At 38.5% G+C, this 25,054-nt stretch overlaps 1 protein-coding gene across 1 annotated transcript in view; it reads right to left on the bottom strand.

The window, feature by feature from the left end:
- LOC122804788 (protein mono-ADP-ribosyltransferase PARP14-like) overlaps positions 1-25,054 on the bottom strand; it is a gene marked incomplete in the record, with an annotated part of 1,493,437 nt that overhangs the window by 653,186 nt on the left and 815,197 nt on the right. The window contains 1 exon segment of the mRNA XM_044074882.1: positions 10,183-10,352. Within this exon segment, the coding sequence (XP_043930817.1) occupies positions 10,183-10,352 (170 nt within the window).

Here is a 25,054-nt window from a genome sequence, read left to right as displayed (position 1 = left end):
TTAAAATCTAAACTATCCATTGCCAGCAAGCCTGAAAAACAGTAAGCACTTTTTTTGATAGTTAATGGAGTATAAGAGTGTGTGCGTGCGTAAGATGCATGTGGGTTGCAATGTGTTGCAGCATATCTGTCTGACAGCAATGAGATGAAATACATTACTATGGCAACATTTATATATTTCTTAACTTATTTGATTACAGACATTTGAAATGTACACCATCAATAAAACTGTATACGTAGTTGTGGCATATGAGTGTATACAACTTATGAAAAACCTCATTGATCATGATTTTACTTTTTTAACTAGTGTCGACTGCATTTATATAGGATCGTATACATTTCACACTGGATGACAAGAGTTGTTGTTGTGCCTTTTGGCTTTTCCCGGTTAGGGGTCGCCACAGCGGAACTCCGGTCCGCTAATGATTGGCAGTTGATTTTTACGTGCTGAGTTGCCAACTGGATGACAAGAGTATGGAAAGTAAATTTAAAATAAAACCAGGTCAGTACTAAGGTCTGTGTCATCTGGTGGACAGAGTCAACTTTGGCTGTCATAATGCAGGCAGTGAATAATTATAGCTAAGAAAGGACACATTAGAGAGAACAATTACCTGATATACACTACAGTCAAACATTTACTGGGTACACTTAGAACTGTTAATGAGAGATGCACGTTAGCTTTATGCTGCCTGATGATTACTTAAATTATTAAATCATACCCCTTTGTACCCTAAAGCTTAGTACATAAAGATAATGGTGCATCCTAACCACTGCATCAAGGCACACCAACTACACAGCATGTACAATTCTTGTACTAGACATGTAAGCTGAACCAATGTTCTTTGTTTCTAAATGGATCATGGTTTGCATTCATTTTATATTAAGCTGAACCTATCAAGTTATGCACAAAAATCAGTGACAATTGTATTACTCTGATACACAATCAAAAATAATACCATGCATTATTTTAAGTTAGTATTTTTTTTAATTTAGTTTTATTTATCCTTTGTTGAGTGGTCTAGTCCCACTAAGCCAGTGACCTCTTCTCAGGGGAGACCTGAGGTGGTATTTATAGTAAATTTTAGATACGGATACAATAACTGTATATTTTTCAATACCACCCTTAAAATAAGGTTTATAAAATCCGGTAGACTAACACACATTACAATTGATGGACTTGCTCTTCATAATGAGATCATACACATTTTACCATGTATTTACTCGTACCACGTTGCTAAGGCCTAGAACTCCTTACCTTTATTCATCAGGTGAATACCCTTCCTCCCCTCCTTCAAAATTATTCTGAAAGATACCCTAGCCAAAACCGGCATGGTCCTTGCTCAACACCAGGATAAACTACATCCCTAAATATGAACAAACACCTATTCATACCTTATATCTCATTACTCTCCCTTCTTCACTCATTTCCTTGTTTCTATCAATTTCTCCCACCTGGCTTTTTCTATAAATATACCATAAGCCTGCTTTTCTCTCGCTTCATATCACAATTCCCGTTTGTGTTATACTAGCTTACCTTTAATTTCTCTATAATCTGTCTAAAATTTCTGTAAATATTAAATCATCATCAAATAACATGCATCTGTTCTTAACCAATGTTTTCATATTGTGTCTAATTTGGTATAAATATTTAAACAGTAGATGTTTTTGTATTATTTTGGAAGATTGTAAAATTATTGTTCTTAAATTGTTTGGTAATAATTTGAAGCTTTTCTCCGCAAGCCTCCACTGAAAATGGGTTCCTGCCCTGTTGGACTTTCCCGGTAATCAAACATTAACAAATATATAAAACAAATATTTGTTGAAAAATGATTAGTGTATGAAGTATTCATCAAACTATAGAAGTATTGCATATTTTATAGTTATATGCATAAATACAAACATGTTAATTTCTGTACTTAATAGTTATACCCATTATATGATCTCACATAAGCTTATTTTTTGGAATAGTGTCATATATATGCAAACATGCATGCTTTTATAATTAAGCATGTAATAGTGTCAGAAGCTATTCATGTAAATCTCACAGTTATTGTTCCATGATGTGTGTCCTTTCTGCATATAAACTATTTACGTCTTTGCTTCATATTAATAAGCTATTAAAATTAAAACCCTGAAATGACATCATTCAGCTAAACAGTAATGTTTAGGATAATGTATATGGCTTGTGCCATGGTGCAATGGATTATAGCTGAAAGACAGTACACAGGGGAAAAAAGATTTAAGACAATGACTACTAAACAAGGACGTAGTCTAACATACAAGAGTAAAGAATGGGTAATAACACAAGTGAACATATCAAACAGATTTGAAACAAGTACAAAATAAACTACCATCATCATCAATCCCCTCTTTCCTATTTTTCTATGTGGGGTCTGGGTGTCGAGTTAACGGTCACCATCTCTCTCTATTCAATGCCATTCTCCTGCCTTCTTCAGTACTCACGTTTGTCACATCTTCTCTCACACAATCCATCCACCTCTTTGCTGGATGCCCTTATTTCCTCTTGCTTTCTTCCCGTTTACCCTAAATCATTTTCATATGATTGTCTTTGCTTTTCTGCACATGGCCAAACCACCACAATCTGCTTTCTGACATTCTCTGCAACTGCAGCTTTTTTGGCCTCTGCTCTTGTTATTTTATATTTATGTTAATGTTATTTCTTCATCTATCCCACAGTGTGCATCCTACCACCTGTCTCAGGTAATTTATCTCCATCACCTCTGTCTTCAACTGCTCTGCCTTCCCTGACCAGGTTTCTGTACTGGTTGCACCACTATTTTATACACCTTGCATTTCTACTTCTTTGGCATTCTTCTGTCATACAACACCCCTTTGCACACTGTGCCAGTTGACTGCTGCCCCTCTAATTCTAGGTTTGACCTCCTCATTCAGACTTCCTTTCTTAACCACCCCTCCCAGATACTTGACGCTGTTGACCTGTTCTACTACTTTCCAAAACTATAGAAAAGCAGTCCAGAAAGCAACAACTGTCCAAAATACAAAACTTCCACAAGTCTGATTTTTGTAAAGTAAAGCATGACTTCAAATATTTTTTTGGCTTTGTGACAGTGTTCAATATGAATTATTCTAATTGCTTGCATTAAGAGGTTTGTGCAAACTAAATTAACTGCATATGACTGGCCTAATGAGGGCTGCATAAAGGAGGGCAATGACATCCCTAGATCTAAACATAATCCCTTTGATTATAAGCTGTGTGATATAGAACTGTTTTAACAATAGACACAAATTGGTCAAAAGTTAGGTCACTGTCCACATAGGTTCCCAAATCCCAAACAACTGGGATAACTTTCAGGGGTATATTGTTAATGTCATAGTTCCCTGGGGTAGATTAAGTCCATGATTTTGGCACCAGATATTTATTTGGGACAAACCTCCTTGCAGGATGGTCAAGTGACTTGAGAATTCAATGAATGCTCCTAGCTTGCAGTTATCGGCAGACTTAGTCAGCAGAGTCCTTTGGTATTGGCTTCAATACAGTAGATACCAAACAGGAGAGGTCCTAGCACAGAACCCTAGGGGACTGCACTGGAGACTGGTCTCTTTGTGGGAGGTAACTTTCCCTGTTTTGATTTCCTGCACCCTACCTGTGAGGCAGTTGCAATCCAGTGGGTGACATATGGGTTTACTTCCAGTTTTAGTTTTTCTACTATGTCTAAATGGGGAATTATGCCAAAAACTTTTGGCCAGGTCGAGGTATGTGATGTGTACCATTTTGCCTTCATCCCTTGCTTTGGTGACATTTTCAAAAAAATCCACAACGTTTAAGTATGATCTGTCAATGATGAATCCAAACTGAGACAGATCCAGTGTTTAGAGCTTCCTTATGTCCTGACTGGTTACATATGTCTTTCCAGGGCTTTCCACATGAGGCTGGTCAGACTTATGAGTCTATGGAAGAGCCTCCTTAATGTAGGGGAATGACTGCAGTCATTCGGCATTTGTTTGGTACAAAATCTGTATGGAAGCCAAGACTGAACAGTCTTGTTAGGGGTGTAGCTAAGTTGTGCATCATGCTATTTAAGATGCATCCAGGGATATCGTCAAAACTCATCAATGCAGTATTTTTAGCTTTTGATAGCACGTTTAAGTCTTGGTCTTGTGTGACAGCTGGAGGTGAGCTAGTTTCAGGTGCATCTTAATGTAATGTTATTTTATTTATATGCTATACATTTTACTGCACTATTTTTGATAGGTTTTATTCCTTAGGTCATCAGTTCCAGTCCAGTGTTGGTAGAGCTGTTCACTGATATGGAGTTTGGATTTTCTTTGCAGGCTTTTGTTACATTTTTGAGTTCTTTAGGTTTTTCTTGTTATTTTACTGAAAGAACTACATTTTTTTTTATAGCACAGAGTGGAATTCTTGAGGTTCTATGATGACTGCAATTGTCATTTTTGTATAGGAATACAAATATTAAGTATATTATATATTTATTAATTTAATGCTGAAATATGTTTTATAATCATGTACTGTGTTAGCAAGAGTGTGAGGGTAGTGTTGGCAGTTTATAATTTCATATTTAACTGTGGCTTTCTGTGAACATTTAATGTAACCATTTACATGTTAGTGTATTGCAGTGCTTAATATAGCAATGAGGGGCTGTGCGTGTGCTGTTAAGAGTCAGGCTGCATGGACTACTAGGGATCCCAACAGAAGAATGCAAGCATAAAAAAAATTATTTATTTGCAGTTTGTTAACTGGGAAAGTCCATTTGGTCAAGAAGAGATCTTTTTCGATGGAGGCCCGGGGAGAAAAGCTCTGTGTACATACATTACTACATAACATTAACAAGAATTACAACAGAATTAATCCAAATTTATTACAATAGTAAAAACAAAAATCAGCAGGAGTTAATACAATGTCTTATGTGATACAACTTATACACAGCTTTGAGAATTAATAAAGACTTATTGGTGTAGTGGTGGGAGTAGCAAATAGGACTGTATAGTATGCCAATTGATGATAGATTCAGGAACAATATGAAGTAATAGGCATTCAGAAGTTGTGTGGAATGCCAGAGACTGCTACCAAGGTGAGAAAGGAGTCAGTAGTCGTAAGAGAGAGATGAAGGAATAGAATAAGGCTGGTGACAGAATTTTTTGAGAGAAAGATTGATGGAAGTTGGAGTAGATGGGAGAGGGGTAGGAGGGGTGAGAGCAGGAGCATTCCCAAGTAGAAGAGCGTTAGGAGTGGAGCAAAGTCTATAAAGTGGAGTGATTCTGGGTAGTTCGGACATGTGGGGGAAGTGAGTTCCATTTTCTTGCTAGAGAAAAAGACAACAGGGATTCTCCAGGTGTATGTAAAGGTTTATGAACTTCAAGGAAATTCTAATTATTAGACCTGAGAGATTGGTCAGGGAGATGCATAGTATGGACTGAGGTGAGGGAAAGGCATTGGGATGGCTTGAGGATAAGTTTACGAGTAGCAGAGAGCTGAATATAAAGGAGATAGTTTGGGAGCTCCAGACAGTTCAAGGAGTATAAGGCATTGCAATGGTGTGAGGAGGATTTGGTGCTGGAAGCAAACTTGGAGATTTTATTATAGCAGGATGTCAATTTAGACTTGAGGGTGGCTTGAAGATTGGTAAGGAGAGGGGCCCCATACATGAGAGAGGGAAGGTGCTAAGTGGTAGACCGGGTGAGCTTAGTTGAAGAGGTAAGGTAGCGATTATGCCAATAAAGCACATTGAGCTTCTGGTGGGTGTACCTGATGTCAGTTTGAAGATGAATGTCAAACTTTAGATGTTCATCAATAAGGACACCTAGAAGCTTAGTATGGGGGACTTTTTTTTACTGGAGTCAAGTTTTTGCTTACAATGCAGAAGGACTTGTCTATTTTGATATTTTTGGATGGGGTAAAGATCACAATTTTGGGTTTAGATGCATTGAGAGCTAGGTGATTGTTTTACATTCATGTTTCGGTGCTGTGAAGGGCAGTTTGAGTTAAATGCATGAGTTTGGGGAGAGATTCAGTGGAGCAGATGATGATAGAATCATCGGCGTATTGCACAAGTTTAATGTTTGTGATACAGTGATAAAAGTTGTTAATAAAGATGTTAAATAGTAAAGGGCCCAGGATAGAACCTTGGGGGACACCTATCAGGGTGTCAAGGTAGGAAGAGGCACAGTTTTTCCACTTGACAGCCTGTTGCCTGTTTGAGAGATAACTGGAAAACCAACTGATGGAGGAAGAGGAAAGGTTAAGTTGACAGGATTAGGCGATGGGAAATGGTATTGAAGGCCTTGGATAGATCTAGGAGGAGTGTAGATATGATATTACCCAAGTTACAAGTGTGGTTAACGTAATCAAGGAAGGGAAGGAGGGCTGTGGTGGTGCTGTGTCCGGGTCTGAATCCATGTCATGATGGGGACAGTAGGTGGTTGTCTAAAAGGGAAGGTAAAAGTTGCAGATGAATACATTTTTAGGAACTGTAGAGCTAGGGGAGAGAACAGCTATAGGGTGGAAGTTGGAGATGTCAGTCTTGTTGCCCCCTTTGTGTAACAGAATGAAAGAATTTCTTCCAGAGGAGGAGAATATAGGATTCTTGGATGGAGTGATTGATTAGAATACATATGGGGAGAGCTATACCATCAGCAGCTAAACTGAAAAAGTTAGAGAGTAAGTTGTCTGTGGCATTAGAGCATGGTTTTAATTTGAGGAGTTTTTTTATACTATTGATAGGAACGGGTTTAAGGGTGAAGGGAGGAGGGTGGTTGGTATTGGAGTCTGAAGGAGAAGAGTTGTGGGTGTGAGCTATAGAGGAGGGGTTGATGAGTTGTTAGTGAAGGATGTTGTGAGCTTGGTTAGTGAGTCTATGAAGGAGTTACATTTTGTGGCTATGATACTGTCAGGAGAGCTTGGGCAAGGGTTGTCTTTCATGCCGGAAGTAAGGAGGGCAGAGATGCTACTCCAAAATTTCTTGAGATTGGATATGCAATTATTTTGGAGCTTAGAATAGTAAGATTTGCAGTCAGAAGCAATTTGCTTTTTCACTATTATGGAGTTGTTTGTTATTCGATAGGGGAGTTAAGAGTTTTGTATTTCTGGTAGAGTTTCCATGATTTATCTCGGGTATGCATGAGGGTTATAGTTTCTTTAGAAAGCCAGGGGGTGGTTTTGGATTTAACTCTTAGTTCGAGGAGGAGCAAAGCTGTTTAGTAGGTTTCTGAATGTAGCATTAAAGTAAGTAACAGCATTGTCGATGGGGAGAGTTTTCAGAGGGTTCCAGTTTATTTGTTTTAGGGTGTCTGAGAAGGATTTGAGGTTGAAATTTGTGAGAGTACACACTGAGATTATGTTGTAGGTGTAGTGGGAAAGGCGAGTAACGCACGAAGGTAGGAAGATGATCGCTGAGGGAATCGGGCAAGGTGCCACTATCAGAGATATTGTTGGAATGGGTAACTAATATCCAGTCCAGAACAGTAGCTGAGGAGTATTAGGTCTGGTAGGAGAGTGGATTAGTTAACAGAAATTGTATAGGTTTATATTCTGGGAGGTAGTGGAAGAGTGAATAGAATTCCCAGTTGATGCTGACATCTCCTAGGATAATGGCTTCATTACTTAGATGAGAACCAGGAGAGAATGTCTTCAAGAATGGAGATGTTGTTTCCAGGTGGGATATACAGGGAGGCTATGACTGTTTTTGTGATTGTTCATTTTTAGAAGGGCTACAGTTATTTCAGCTGGAGTGTATTGAGGTATGGGGTTGGTGTAAGGTGTTACCGTTAGGGAGGAGGAAACGAGTGGGGGCTACTCCACCCCCTTTCTTTTGAATTCTATCATTTTTTAAGATTCTACAGTTGGGGGGGGTGATTTCAGAATCTTTCAGGTGCAATTTAAGCCATGCTTGAGAGACTGATAGAATATCAGGGTAATTATGGGATAGCCAAGCATGAAAATTATGTAGTTTATTGCAGAGGCTTTGGGCATTAATGGTAGCGAAAAGGAGAGACTTGCGTAAAGAGGGGGAAGGTGTGGAAATAGGGTGAGTATTATAGTTAACAGGGTGTTAGGATGAATGTCTCCACAAAGTAGGATGACGATTAGTTGAAAAGGGATAATATTCCTTTAGGTTCCTCAGATTAGGAATTGAGGGGAGAAAAGAAAGAGGGATATGGGTTGAGAGGGATGGGGACTAGATTTGAGATGGCAAGCAGTTTTCTGCTAAATAGTAGGGAATCATTGGTGTGGTATAAATGTGGAGAAATGTGGGCTGAGTAGAAGGGATCTTTTTGTGGAGAGTGGAGGTTATGTGGTAAGGAGGGGAATAAGAAGTCAGGGAGGCAAGTAAGGTATAGTAGAAAGGTAGAGGGAGAAGGGGAGCAGTATTAACAGCAGTGGCTGTGCTGGTAAGGTGTGCATAGTAATAGTGTAGTGTGGAGAAGGGATGTGGTATAGAAGGAGGGAAGTGTTATGTGGATTGGTGAGTGAATGTAGACAGATAACTGTGGAAGGCAGGTGAGAGAATAGCAGTCGAGGTGGGATGGAATCTAACTAGAGTTTGGGAGGGAAGTAGTTAGAAGAGTAATGGGTGGAGTGCAGTCTGACTGGCTATGTGTAGAGTGGGAGTGGTGTTGCGGGTGGAGGGCAGTCTGATTGGCTATGTGAAAAGTGGGAGTGGTTTTGTGGTGGGTGGAAATTGGGGGAAGTGTAGGGGAGAGGAGTGAGCCCGGAGTGCAGCAGAAGGTGAATGGAGTGGGATGCGCTGGTTTTCAGAAAGCCTGTAATAACAGGCAGCAATAAAAACTATCTCCAGTGAAAAAATGCTTGAAGGTAAGAAGATCAACCTGTAGCAACTGACAGATTCTGAGTCGTATGTAGTGTGGGCGGCAAAGGTGCGATATGGTCCAGACAGTACACAGACAGAGGCTAAATATAACTGAAAAGAAGAGGTTTTTGGCTATGTAAAAGTGTGAACAGTACTAGAATAGCAGAGGAAATACTACAGAAGTAGATAGCAGGAGTTAACTATGTGCAGTACTGGCACAGTGAGAGAGCAGCAGCTGAAGCGAAAGAGAGCTAACTACCAGCTACGATACTGTAAAGGTACAAGAACTGGGGCTGAGAGTGAGATAGGCAGGAGCATAGGACAGATAAGAGAGAGTAAGAAGGTTCCTTTGTGGCGTGCTTCCTGGGGTTCAGAGGACAAAGAGAAAAACATAACTAAGGAGCTGGACATACAAAGATAGTTTTCCTTTGAACAGGGGAGGGTCACCCAGCATAGTTGGTAGCATGTCCGGTTGCTGAGAGAATGGAATGGTCTTACTGAACACAGTAACAACTTTAGGCAAAATAACTGTATGGATTCCAAGATGGGAGGGTGTTTGTGGATGCACGCTACTAAGTGGAAATGCTCCATTCGGGGGAAGGAGAATTTCAAAAAATAATTTATAAGTTAGAGTTTTGTACACAGGCTGGGTACTTTCTGAAGATTCAGCTGAAAAGGTAGATAGAGACTGAACTGGCAGCATTCCTAATAAAACATAGATTTACTGTCACTCATATTTAATTTCCATCCTTACATAAAACATGGCTTGTCCACATGAATAATGAATACAGAAATAAGAGTAATTATGCAGATATTTGGATACTGAATTAAGAAAGAAACCTCTACTAAGGAATCAAGTAGTCAACTCAGTAAAAAAACACAAAATAAAGAATTAACTAGAAAATAGGAAAAGTGGCACAAATGCTAAAAAATAAAAAAATGCTAGCACTTTCATTTATGCCTTGGACCTCTTCAGACATTTAGTTTTATCATTTATTTAATGTCAAGATTAAGATTGTCTATGGAAATCCAATATATAGACAAAACAGCTTATTTTTGTTAATTAAGTAGATATTTGAATACTTAAATTTGATTTGAAAGTGGTATTACTGCCTTATCTATTAAGGGGTTGGTATACAACATGAATATTAAAACGCTTACACTTTAGGTGTTAAAGTTTAACACAGTATGACCAATGCATTTAAGAAAAATAATATACAAGATAATAAAGTTGTGCCACACCAAACAACCATTGCTTTTCTGAAAGTTTGGGACTAATTTTATATTGCATTTTTAATGTTTAATCATTCTGATTAAAGCATTCATAAGGAATGTTTGATTTAACCATTCGCATCAAAAGAACAAAACCTGCATACCTGTGCCTGTCCCCACTCCTTCAGGCCATCAATAAATTCATTGTAGACTCTGTCTTCAAAAACAGATATGAAGATCGACTTTAACACTGTAGAACTCTGCTTAGATAAGTGATTAAGGAAAGCTTGCAGCATGGCAGGAACAACTTCTTTAGGAATCAGACATCCCGCACCTAAACAGAATAGTAGACGATGCATGTTTAAAGCAGCAGAAATAATAATTGAACAATTTATCTGCAAATGTTTTATGGTATACTTGAGTTAGCTGCAAAGATTCAGGAATTCATTATATAACCATATTAATATATTCTACATGTACAATTTTCTGTACTTACTAATTTATGTTGTCTAACACCCAAAATCAGTATCAAAAACCCAGAGCTAAAAGGGAATTAATGTTTGCACATTCTAAATTTAAATTATACAATAAAAGGTAACTGATATCCATAAAATGACAATACGCAACTGTTCATCCATGCATGTTCGCTTCATGGAAAGAAGTCCAGTGCTCAAACAAAGGCAATAACATCTACAAAAAATATAAAAAGTAAAGCAGCATAAAACAATAATTCTGCTATTATTCATAATGGCTATATGACCATGCAAAAGGAAGGGGGAACCTCAAAAATATCTAATCAGAAAATTCAAACAAATAATGGCAGACCCAGACTTTTCCCAAACCAGCAATGAAAGGAATAATAGAACATAAAAAAAAAAAAAGATTTTAGCTAGAAATAGAAAAAAAAGGGCAGACTAAACTTACTAGACACAGTACACCTTAACATAAATCAAACTACATATAAAAGTGGCAGCAATTGCAGTATTTCCCATTTACTATACAAACGTTACAATGTACATGCATGCTGAAAACAAGCAAGCCAGAGAGACAGGGCAGACAGAATATGTTCCTTGATACAATAACATTTAAAATAGTAAGAAATTTATTTTGTAAGTAATGTCATTGTATAACAGCAATCACCCCCCCCCACCCAAATGTGAGTAATGTAGATCTACCAAATGCTGGCTTTCTATCTTTGCTTAGGCTTTACCACTATAATCAAACCACACCAGCCATGAGTAAACTCTGCACTATCCACTACTCAATGTGAGTTATTGCTTAATCGTATTCAACACTCAGGGTCTGAACAGACATCATGTAATGCTTTACCTCACTGTCTAGCTTAAATCTGCACTGTAATCAGGGCCAGTGTTAGTATATAAGAGCCCCCAGCAAATATCAAGTTGCGGGGGCCCTTGGCACTTCCAATTTGTCTATCACTTTGTCACTGCCACCCCTCCTAAGCAACCTTTATGCTCTTCTTATGCTGCAAACTTTTAGGAGTAGTACACACAGACTGACGTGTAGCTGCAATGTGCTTACATTACAACAGTCCTATGTCTAGCACTAAGTTGGCCACTCACAAAGGGACATTCACAGTTACTGACATTTATTTGCAACAATGATGTATTACAATAACTACATACAGGCTGCACTTGGGCAGAATGACATCATAGGCACTGTCCCCCCCACATAGCCACTAGTGACATCCCCCATATTTTGGGCTCCCCATACCATGTACACTAATTTTGTTCTTCCTTTTCCTCAAAATTTGCCTTACTCTCTAGCTTTTTCAAGAAGCCACAACCATTCAATATACTCAGAAGTGCATTTTCAAGTTTCTTCTTCTTTTTTTTTTTTTTACTTTTTACACAATCTTTTTTTCATCCATTGATGACTTGAACAGTAATTATGGTTAAGGAAAGAAATGTTGCTGTTCAGTTTGTTTTCCTAGCATTCTTTCAATAGACCTTTCCTGACCAGCACACCACACTAATAACCATTTAGAAAATACCTCAATTAAGACAGAGGTCCCAGAAGCCATAGGGGTTATAATGCTCTGGGATGTATTTTAGAGCATTTTCCCAACCTTTTAAACCAACTGTGGCCCCCAACGAAAATCATGAGTAAGAAAAGAATTTCTGTCTTTTTTTTTTCTTTCAAGGAAGACATCAGTTGTGCCCAAGGCTTAATGTTCAAAGAGGACCAAATAGTAGCTCACAATAAACTAACACGACAATTATTTTGAGGATACACATGTCCTATACGGGAATACTGTCTGCCTCCCTAAACCCCCAAAAAAGCAGTTACTGCCTATGCAGCACTCTGGTGTTGGATTTGGATGAAAGCAGAGGTTCAAACTGCCACAGTCATGTATTTCAAGTGTCTGCTGGCATACATTTACATAGCACGCCTCCTCATGCCTAATCCCCAAAGACCTGTACATGTGCTTCATAAGTGAAAGGGGGTGTTGACAGTTAGGGTTAGTGGTCTTAAGCCAGAATTCAGTGACCGCAAGAAAGCCTGGATTGTACTGAAGGACGAAGGCATTTATCTGGTCTAATTTATTTTTGATGTCATGAGCAGTCAGGATGGCAAATGAGAGTCTGGTGCGAGATGTATTGTGGTGGAATGTTGGGTTATGGGAGAGCCGGGTTTGGCTTCTAGGTTTCCTATTTGAAGAAGCACAGTAATGACGGAGTTTGCCAGTGAAATAGATTTTTTACTGAGTATGAGGATGTGTGGTTTTTGGTTTTAATTAAGAATTTAATCAGGCTCAATCCACAACAATTAAAATTTGTTAACAGTGGTTCATGCTTTCTCAGTCTTGTGGCCTTCTTTGTAAAGATCACACTGGAGGTGGACAATGGTCACTTTCTATTCATGCTGCCTACCTGGGATCTAGCAAAAGCAATTAATACCATACCACATTTTGGGATTACAAATAGGTCAACAACTATACACATAAATATCTGCGGTGAGATGGACTGCAAACTGGCTCAAAGATACAGCACATGTCAGGGTCAGTCATGCCTCCTCACTTAAAGAAAAGGTAACTAAGTTACATTCCCCAGGGTTCTGTACTAGGCCCCATCCTTTTTGGCATTTCTCTGACCTGAACATTAACACAGATCTTTGACTACATTCGCCGAGGACTAAAAGCTGGGTGTAGTTGTAAAATCAACCAATGTTACTAACTCCCTTTACATGGAACTATCAAATGTTGATTATAGGTGCACTAAAAGAGGTTCAAACTAAAGACCATGAAATGCAGTATCATCTCCTTCAGAAAACAAAAGAATTTCTTCAATCACTCTCTCTCTCCGAGTCTGCAATCACAGACTTGGGCACCAGGGCCAATGACTCCCTTCTCCTTTGATCACCACATAGTGACTTTAGTCAGGAATTGTTTTTGAAGTTTCACAACTAATTACCAAGGGCATCTATTCCAAAAGTCATCATCTTCTTTCAGCCGCTCCTGTTAGGGGTCACCACAGCGGATCACCTGTTTCCATTTCTTCCTGTCCTCTGCATCTTGCTCTTGTCACACCAACCAACTGCATGTCCTCTCTCACCACATCCATAAACCTTATCTTAGGCCTTCTTCTTTTCCTTTTACCTGGCAGCGTCATCCTTAGCATCTTTTTCTCAATATACTCTGCATGTAATCTTGCCTCTCTGGCTTTGTCTTCAAACCTTCCAACCTGGGCGGACCCTCTAATATACTTAGTTCTAATCCTGTCCATCCTAGTCACACCCAGTGCAAATCTTAACATCTTTAACTCTGCACGTCCAGCTCGGACTCCTTCCTTTTTGTCAGTGCCACTGTCTCCAACCCATATAACATAGCTGGTCTCACTACCCTCTTGCAGACCTACCCTTTCACTCTTACTGGTACACATCGGTCACAAATCACTCCTGACACTCTTCTCCACCCACTACATCCTGCCTGTACTCTCTTCTTCACCTCTCTTCCACACTCACTATTACTCTGAACTGTTGATCCCAAGTATTTAAACTCAACCACCTTCACCACCTCTACTCCCTGCATCCTCACCATCTATTCCAAAAGTAAATTGTAAGTAAGTATATTGGCATCTATTCCAAAAGTAAAGAAGTGATTCTGCTGCACTCTGCCCTGGTCAGACCCTCTTACACAATATAATTCACCCCTTGGCATGTAGCTCATTGACTAACAAAAATCTAAAAAACATAGAAGTTTCTAACTAAATAAATCTTTGATCTCAATAATCTTAGCTGTCAGGAAATGCTGGAATTACTTTTCCTGTACTCAGTGTCATACAGACTCCAGAGGGGAGAGCTGTGCCTTGCTTTCCATGGGTTCAGGGATCCCATTATCTGTGACTGCCTTTTTCTCAGTATGTCACATAGTGTAGCCAACAGTAGAACAAGAGATCTCAGTCTACATCAGGGAATAAAGAAAACTAAATGGAGAGAGACAAGTTCAACATCAGCACTTCTCCAAGCTCTGGAGCAGACTACCTTTGTATTTTAAGCAGTATGATTCCCTGTTGGCTTTCAAACATTGTTTAGAAGACAAATGGATGACTGCTCTAAAATACAGTCTGGAAATTACAGGCCTTTCTCTTCAAGAAATGGTTTGTAGAACCTCACTGTGGGTATGGGCAAGGCACGCACAGCCCCTGGACTATTAGCCTTGTATTTCCTATGATTCCTATGTAAGCCTTTTGCCAACCATTACATTTTGTAATCTACGGTGTTTCGTCAGCCTTATGCTTTCTTTTGCATTCCCAGGCTGAATCTGAGAATGGTCCATCAAGCTGGATCAGCGCTCTATTCCAACAAACAAAACAAAAAAAAAACAAAAACAAAAAAAAAAAAAAAACAAATCCTGAGAATGGTCCATCAAGCTGGATCAGCACTCTATTCCAACAAACAAAAAAAAAACAAACAAATCCTGAGAATGGTCCATTAAGCTGGATCAGCGCTCTATTCCAAAAAATAAAATAAAAAAATAAAAAATAAAAATGATATATGTGAATTGTTGATTTTGTATTGGAGACCAGATTCAGATAGGACCTCATGTGCCTCTTGTCTCAAAAATATTTTGACTTTAATGAATAACCACCCCAGTGCTTGTTGCATCTGTCAGTTTATTTTGGAAAATGTAAATATTACACAATGGATCCTCATTAGCATTCAGAGATGTACACACCACCTAGACAGACCAGAGTGCCCACTGTAATCTAGCATTACCCATAAAAAGAAGTCTGTGTCACTTTAGCAAATAGAAAGAAAAGCTACCACTACCTGCAGGCATCTTCCAGTGCCCAAAACTCAGACAAGGACAGATGTTTAAATAAACTCACTACCAGGACTTCAGTTGTCTGCCAGAATCATTACTTAAACAGTAGGATGCTTATAGACTACTTTGTCCTAAAAAGGGAAAAAAAAATAAGTAGCTATACTGAAAAAATTGTAGAACACGAGAACGGTTTAAAAAATCTGCATTACAAAAAAATTGTGCCAGACATCAGCAGCTTGAGTGCTCAATGTCACCTGGCATTTATATTTGTGAGATAACCGACACAAAATATTTTTTTCCCCTCTGGACTTAAACAGTATGTGTACTTCACCCTTAGAGAGAGCTTACATTACAACTAATATACTGCACCAACATCAGTATGTACATGACCAATGCATGCTCAGTACATTAGAAATCCATTCCAGCTGTGGAAGATAAGGAAAACACAAACCAGTTCAGGCATAAAATGACATTACTGCAAAGATAAGCAACTTTTTTTTAAATAATATTGTATAATAGCAACAATCTCTGACTGGGTGTGGAAAATGCTGAGTTTACCCAGAGTCAATCATGGATTTATACTTAAATTAATCATGTTCAGGGTGAAATGTCTAATTAAGATTACTGGTCTCTCAACCGCCCCTGCTAGCAGATAAGCCTTCCATAAGGCTCTATAGCCCCTCAATTTGATCTTGCTATACACGTGAGCAGCCCTTTGCTGTACTAGTCCCCGTTTACTAGAATTAATTCCAGGCACATATATGTGCAACAAACATACACACATGCATACAAACTGAATGACTATGGTACTGCAGAATCTGAATGCAAATGCTTTTGACACATGGGCTAAAAAAGACATTTTATATGCACTCTGCTTGTTCTACCCAGCTATTTTCCACCTCATGTTGGAAAAGACTCTTCAGAAATGTCCATCTACCTTAAAAAAAGATATATAAACTAGATGCATGGCTTCTTTAAAATTGAAAAAGTCCACTCCTCCTCTGCTCCACGAATGATCTAGACTGGGGTACATCACCTTCTCTTCCTTTGGGTTACTGTTATGAGGTGCAGTGTATATGGAACAACTCTGCACTATTTTTAGTTGATGTTTCTTGCTAAATGTTTATATTGCTGGCACCTCAGCGTTTCGTAAAAAAATCTACTGCCAATTATTAGCGGACTGGAGTTCCGCTGTGGCAACCCCTTACCGGGAAAAAGCCGAAAGACCTGAAAACACTAATATAAAACATCTCAAATTTCAAACTGTTGAAAAAGCTACATCACACATACTGTTTGCCCCCAAACAGATTAAGTACTACAGCTTCCAGTACCCTTCATTAAATTTTAGGTGCATTTCAATATTTAGACTAGCTGTTTCGAATATCATAGGTACCATATGAAAAATTAAGTGAAGTAATTCAAAGGCCCTACTGAAGAAGCAGTGAAAGTGTTTATTCTGCAATTAAATTATATGCGTTTGTACACAGTTTTAAATGCAAACAGTACCGTCATCAGGTGATTAATAAAAGAAACTGTTTTTTGTGCATTATGTCACAACTGTGTCATTGATGAATAACTATTCAGATGACTTATGTTTTGGAACTATTTAAGAAGGATTTTAAAATGAATATGATGTTCTGAAGCATTCTCTATATTAGCTGAGGAGATGAAAGAGTGTAGCAATAACAATTTACTGTAAGTAAAGTGATTCCATTCTTCTAACAGATTTTTTACTTAGTTTGCAAGAATCACAAAGTTAAATGTGACTGCCAACAGTTCGGATGGCTTCACCAACAATCTATTTTGGTACCAATTTCACTGTGACAAGTAGCTGACAATATTGGCAAAAACATCAGTGACCTCTTCAAAAGACTGAACAACCTTTTTAAAATAGTACAGTTTAATGAGGGCACCATATTTGCAGTTCTGATAATGTGAAGCAACTACTTAAAATAGAGAAAAGGGCATTTAAATATAATTCCCTTATCTGAAATACATTTTATAAGAATGTTTGAAAGTCACTTGTGTCCCTAAAGATTCAAGGCTGTTCAGATTTCCGAATGGAAAGGACATAAAAAGTCAGCTATATCATGAATTTTTGTTCAGTAGGGTTAGACTGATTGAAATTTTGGTAAAACACAACAATTCTCTGTTCACTAAGTTACATAAAGATGTAGAGTTACTGAACAGCAGAATTGTGGGTCACAGTGATTTTTAGGATCATAAGCCAGGATTGTGATTTATTGTTTATAAAGCTTAAGAGACACGAAGAGAAGCCATCAGAAAATGAATAAGCCATCAAGGATAATTGAGAATATGAGGAAGGTAAACGTTCCACAACAGACTACTTACAGGCAAGGCAGACACAATCAAAACAATCAGGGCAATGATGCAGCAATTTTACAGACAGCCAAAACTCAAGCTTTATTCTCATTAGATTTCCCCAACTAGCTACACAATAAAACTAGCTACACAATAAAAGACTGGCAATCAAGGTCCAGAGACATTAGAAGACCTGAGGAGGTCATAGGTGAAGGAGAGGTTATATCAGTCACTGAGCAGACTACCAAGTGACTAAGATTAAACCCGGTTGGTGGTAGAAGATGAACCCCATTTCCACCACCAATGATATCCCTGGCAAAATTAACAGCAAGACTAAAACCGACAGATAAGCATATACATTTTCTTAAAAGTGTAATCACATTTAAACCAGTATGATGGGCAAATCTTGAAAACATTTTGATAGACTATTTTTTAAGAGGAAGTAACAATTTGTAGAGTTTCAAATGTGATGAGTTTGTAGGCATGGTACTAGTAGTACTATCATGCATACGAGAATTTATTTTAATTCCTCCTAAAAGCACACTTGCTTCTTTTGAAACGGCATGCAAATTAGAAAAAAAGGGCATACGAATAAACCTGTATAAATACACTGTTATAACATAAACGATAATGAGTGCTCAATTTTAAATGAATAAAAGGCTTAAACATTAGATACACCAAAGCAGATATGGTGGTAGGTGGACTAGTAATAATAGAAATGGAAATTTCTTACAAAGAAATAGTTGTCTTGTGGTATCAGAAATTCATTCCTATATCAAGGACACTGCAGACCTTCTTTTGAAGACTTGTGGTTAAATAAAATGCTGTTATGTGAAGAACTAATAATGGCTACTGTAGGTATTACATCCTTATTCCGGTATACCTCAGAAACTACTGAGGTGTAAATAGTGAGGCTTCTCTTTTCACTTAAAAAAATCCCAATCCCTCTGAGCTACACGCTCTAGGAACCTACACACCTTGTCACCACAATAAACAGAACATGCCGGAGGGACAGATTCCTGTCCCAGAGACTTCCCATACTCTGGAATAAACTACCTATCTATATCAAACAAAGCTCCTCATTACCACTCTTCAAGAAAAATCTTGATGATTGGATGGGAAATAGGAAATTCACCCCAGGGATCACCTCTGTGGCTCTGCTCGACAGTGGCACAGGAAAATAATTTTCTTGGGTGACAAAAGCCACGGTACCTTTTTGGCTGGGCTTGTATAGGCCCCAGGGCCGATAGCCTAGTACCTACCTATGAACCTATGAATCTCAAATATAGCTTGTTTTTTCGGCTTTTCCCAGTTAGGGGTCACCACAGCGGAACTCCTGTCCGCTAATGATTGGCAGTAGATTTTCACAAATGCCGAGGTGCCAGCTCGACGTTCAACCTTCAACGAAGGCACGCCCATTTATGCATGTCTTTCGAACGCCCACCCAACCACGGAGAGGACATGCAGACTCCACACATATAGCTGACAACTGTAACTTGTTTGTTTTTAGTACTGATGTATGGTTTTAGAAATTATATCAGAGAACATCCCTGGGATTCATTAATGCCTAAGTGTACACTGTTCTGTGAACAGACAACACAAGCACAACTCACACCTTCTTCCTAATTTTAGTTTTCCTACTGATTTTCTTGCAGTCTCAAATATCTAGGAGGATTTATAAAGGTTACCAGAAAGTGTAGACTACATGTACGCTTAGTGTAATGTTTCTGAGTGACAAAAAAGCAGAAAAAAATGTACCTGAATACAGACTGGGTACACTTAGTCTAGCCATTCATAAACCTGGTCTCATGTTTTATTTCCAATGAGAAACACTCCAATAAAAAGTAGTGGTAATGCTTTATTGTATGTACACTTCACAGGTGATTTTTTCCCTTTGGACTAGTTGTGAGGATGATTTTTTAAATTTTTTTAGACTGGTTGCAAGAATGAGGTCTACGAAATTTTAAGGGAAAGGCACAATTTACTGGTTTTATTTCTTAAACACATTTTTAGATACTAATACAATTTTAGATGACAGTTAAACATTTAAATTACTGTTTTTTTGGAAGTCCACTTTTGAAAATATGTATTTGCATAAAGACAGCCACCAACCAATACATGTTAGAAAAAAATGTGATTTAGAGGCGATTAACTTTCCATGATGGATTCCTAGAGAGGAAAGAAATTCTTAAAGAGTTGGAAGATCTAAAACATATGGATGGGTGCACTTTTTTTAAAAAAATTCAAAACACAAGCAAAAGACACTTGATCAGTAAGCAAGAGGAACCAGTAAGTACAAATCTAATAGGAATAAACCTGTCGATAAATTAATGGATGGGTGCACTTATATTTGCCCCTGGACTTGGTGCTTCCCCTTCTTGCAAAAGGTATAGAGCTAGAGGGTGGTGCTGGCCATGCTCGTATGACTGAAGATAATTTCATAGTTTTATCATTTGTTAACTGGGCAAGTGAAATTGTGTGAGGACCCTTTTCAGCTATAACCTGGATCAAGGACAGACAGAATAAATGTACATTATACAATGACTGGCCATTAACATTCAAAAACAAGCATTGATTGGTCAGCCTACCAGCATGCCTGTTGTAAATTCAGCATATACCAATGGGAAAAAGTCTTCTTCTATTAATATATGCTACGGAAACTGTACTTTTTTTTTTTTTTTTATTTAAAAAAAAATAAAATAAAATAAACTTACAAAAAATGGCGACTTCAAAACAACAAGACAGATGGGACAAAGAAAAATAATAAAAGGATAATCAGGTACCTTATGGAAAACTAGAGAAACTTGCCGATTATCCTTGTAGTTAATCTGTCCCATCTCTCCCATACATTTGAAGTCTCTAGATTTCCTTTTTTTAAATTAAAAGCAAAAAGAAAAAAAAGCAGTGGAGATGCTCATCTCTCCATTGCTTCATTTACACAGCACTGATGTACTGCGTAAATGTGGGAATGTGAGTTCCATACGAATGCACAGTACATCAAGAAAGCCCTATGATACCAGGGAAAATGCAGAACACAGCACTGTTATAGAAGGACATTAATAACTAACATTTTTCTTAAATAATGTCACAGTGTAATATCAACAACACATGGCTGGGTGAGGGTAATGCTGGATTTACCCGCAGTTGGTGCGGTTTGGTCGTCACTTCACCCTCATGATCAACATACCAACCATGGGGAAAATCCAGCATTACCCTCACCCAGTCATGCAGTACTGCTATTATAGCTACTACATTACATACAATGCAGAGTTTATGAATAATAACTAAATACATTTCTACAAATGTCAGAAGATGTCAAGAGTTTACACGAATAAGCAGAGTTAAAGACAATTCTATACAATTAATTATTTATTGCTTTTGATTACTGGGAAAATCTGACTGGGCAATAAAACCCCTTTTAGTTGAGATCTGAGGAGAAAAGCTTTAACTGACAAATATATTCAAATATATACAGTGTTAGAAAAATATGTATTAATGTGTATATTAGTGCTTTTTAAAAGCCCAAAAGGGTTAACACATTTATTCTATTTCATACTGCATAAATCCATATAAACTGTGAATGCTTTCTGACCATGCTTTCTGACCTTGTATTTTGTCAGCACAGCTAAAATCTTGTTTATGCTTTTGGAAATTTACAGAGAAGCAGATGATTTTCTGCTGGGTTAGGAAAATAATGAATAGAACAACATCTTTTCTATAATGTTATTAAACTTAGACAATTAGCTCTGTTTGTGCTATGAGAGCATACACAGCTGCAGGAAGGATAGACAAGTAGAACAAAGACTGCTTGAAGAATATGAACTATAATCTGTGTTTGCTTTGTGCTTGAATTAGCAGAGTACCTTGAAATGTAACACAGCACTGTAGAAATAATTTTAACTAGCTAGTGGTCTTCAAGGCCATGTTATTTTTTTAAAAAGTTTCTCACAAATCTAGTAAAGTAATGTCATGTCTGCAGAAAATCATGAACAATATCTACTGTGAAAAACAATATTGTAGGCTTGTATATGATTACGTCAGCTTTAGAAGGCAATGTCTTATAAAACAGTATAAGAATGGCTTCACTTCCTGTTACTAATCAGTAACTCTGTATTTTTGCATGCATGTTTTTGTCTCCTTGCCGCAAGAATTAAAGTGCCTTAACCTGAACCTTACGTGTATTGGTCTTTGAAGTTTTTTCCTTTGACAGATTAGTCCTTCGGATCGGAAACCTTCACTTCGCCTCGGATCAGACAGGCCAAGTGGCTTGAAACCGTACGGGGAAGAAACCACATCAGTTCTTATCTGAAAAGACCTCCGACTGAATTGTCGTACAAAAGAGGCCACCCACTTTCTGATCTGTGACTGAAGGACAGGTTTACCTCGAACCAGGTGATCAATCACGAAGGCTCAGGTAAGGTGAATTTACCTTCTTTTTTTCTGTTTTAGATCAGGGACTTGATTAGCATTGTTTTGTCAGGAGATTTGTTTTGTACAGATCAGGGACAAAAAGATTGCTGTCTTGCCATAGATCAGGGAAACAGAATAGTTAGGCAGTCATTCTGGAGAGACTATAAAAAACCCCGTGGTACCATGTAAAAGATAAGAAGGGTTATATAACATTCTAAAGGTTAGAACAAAATGGGAAATAAGTACACAAAAAGATCCCAAACTCCACCGTTAACCGAAGACGTGAAATTTATGCAATAACAACGTGCCGATAATGTTAAATACTACTCAAAATGGGTTGATAAGTATGAATTTGATGGTAAATTAGAAAAATCCTCACTCATTAAACTTGTCAAACAGCTTAAAACCAATTCCAGAGGTCGGTTAAAAAAGCAACGTCAATTAGGGATTCCTCAGGCACACAGGTGGATTGAGGAAGCAAACTGTGGGGAACAAAAGAGCAATAACTCAAAAACAATGTTTTTAGATAAAGAGGATAATAACTTGGTAATAGCATCGGCCCCTCCACCCCTGCACTTCCCTTACCAGAATATGAAGCAAGTGGACAAGCTGTTCCACCCCCACGATAGCCTGCTATTCCTGCAAAAGCAAAACTGTTTGTTAGAGATCCCGTCGAGACCAGGTCTCGAGCACCAGCAGGAAACTCAAAAGGGGACATTGAGTTGTATCAAATGGGTAGAAATTCACAATCTTGAAGTGAGGAAGAAATGTGCCCACTAATAGAAGTGCCTAATCCTCGGGCAGGACCCAACTCTCCTAGTGTATAGACCGTGGACACCGGAAGATATCCGGAAAGCCACTGAGGGAATTCCCCATCCAAAAGTTAATTTTAGAAAATTCTTAGAAGATTTACAAGGCATGAGGTTAAGTTATAACTTAAACAGAGGAGAAGTAGAAAAAGTAGTCAGACAAATCGTGGGACCAGATTGGCACATGATCAGTGGCAACTGGAATCACTGTGACGCAGAACACAAACCCCTCCCACATAGCAGCGCAGAGCTAGACAGAGTGAAAGGTCTTACAGACCAAATCTCTGAGAAATGGAAGCCTAGGGCAGACTGGACTTGCATTAATCAATGCATCCAACAAGAAGGTAAAACTGTTGACAGATATTATGCTAGATTATTAGAGTGTTTTAATAACCATTGTGGAATGCAGGTTCCTGAAGACCAGACACACGATTCCCCATATGAGCAGCAGTTAAAGAATGTATTTTTGAAAAGCAGTACTGCACTCATAAGCAGTTTTATTACAAAACACATGGTAGATCATCATACAAGCAGCTTACAGTCATTGCTTGAATATGCTAGGCATGCCGAGAGGCATTTTAATAGCAAAACGAAAAAGAAAGCCCAAGTATTTTCTGTAGAAGATGGAGCAGAAGTATATGTAGTACAGTCCGGGAAAAAGGGCAAGAAAAATGCCCAGGGAAACAAACAATCTGATCAATGATCAGAGGACTTTGAGGGACGAAAGAAAAGGGGGAAGTGCTTTAAATGCGGTAAAAAGGGACACTTGGCAAGGGATTGCAAGAAAAACAAAAAGGCAACTACGGAAGATAAAGAGGGTGAGGACTGACTATATGATGGCCAGGAATCACTAGAAGGGAATAGTCAAGAAAAGACAAATGCAAATGTGATAGAGGGAGCAGAGGATGTGACAGAAGAAATAGAGGAAGTGCAGGAAGTCACGGATAGTGAAGAAAATGAAATTTTAGACTTCGCTTTATTGAGCTTGGAGCTCTATTTAGCAGACACGAAACCAGAAGTTACACTCCTGTTAGAAGGAAGGGAAGTCACATTTTTGTGTGACTCAGGGGCCTCACGGACCCTGACACATCCCTTCAAACTGCCAGAGAACTCAGAGTCACCTGATTACATACTAGTGAAAGCAGCTAATGGACAGCTGTATTGGGAGCCCCTACCCAGAAAAGCAAAATTGTTGTTTCTGCAAAATGCCCAGTAAACCTCTTGGGCAGAGACCTTATGCAGCTATTTAGGGTATGGAAGCATAGCAACAAATTGATACTTTTGCATTGCGATCGGAGGGTGAAACATTTTATTGGTACAGCCAGGACTTGGTTACGACTGGTCCAGGGGCAGTAACAGAAGAGCTGATGAACATAGCCATCAGCAAGTTCCCCTCCCTTGACATTGAAAAACAACATTTGTTGCACTGTACTCTGTATTATTGTAGCACACCAGGGCCTGACAAGGAATATGAGCAAGAGTTGTTTAGAAACTGTGCAAACAGGTTAGTATTACGTAATCTGTACTGGGACATAGAAGGGAACAGTGTAGTTAGCTGTTCATTGCCCCAGGAATTCTTTGCACTTTACAAATCTAAATCGATTACCACATGTTAGCTTGACTAAGGACAAAAATGCAAAATGGGCAGACTTAGGAGAAAAAGTCATGAGATGGGAAAAACAGACAGAGTTAGAGCTGTCAGAACATGGAGTACAGAAGCAGAAGTTAAATTGGATAACACAGACACACCCAGCTGTACACTTGCAGTCTAGCGAGGACAGCTGATTAGCACTCTTATTAAAAGAGGAAGAAGATGCCTTACAAAGCATACCAGAAACTCTCTGGTCAACAGGCAAATCAGATGTAGGACTTATTCGTACAGCAGGACCAGTTACTAACATGCCAAAGTCAGTATTTAGACCAGAGACAGTATCCCTTGAGAAAAGATGGCAGAGGTAGGAATCAAACCTATTATAGCAGCTTAAGGAAGGAGTACTGGTGGAATCTCCTGATTCACCATGTAACACACCCTTATTTCCTGTTAGGAAAGCGAATGGATAATGGCGTATGGTCCAAGATTTACAAGCTGTAAATGATGCAGTAATACCAAGGGCACCTACGGTGCCAGATCCACACATCCTGTTGAATGATTTAAAACCTCAACAGAAATATTTTTCTGTGGTAGATATCAGCAATGCGTTCTTTTTG

The sequence above is a fragment of the Protopterus annectens genome, chromosome 6.part0 (genome assembly GCF_019279795.1).
Source record: "Protopterus annectens isolate FY-2018-M chromosome 6.part0, PAN1.0, whole genome shotgun sequence".
NCBI classification, from domain to species: domain Eukaryota; kingdom Metazoa; phylum Chordata; order Ceratodontiformes; family Protopteridae; genus Protopterus; species Protopterus annectens.
This window is presented reverse-complemented; position numbering and strand designations above follow the sequence as displayed.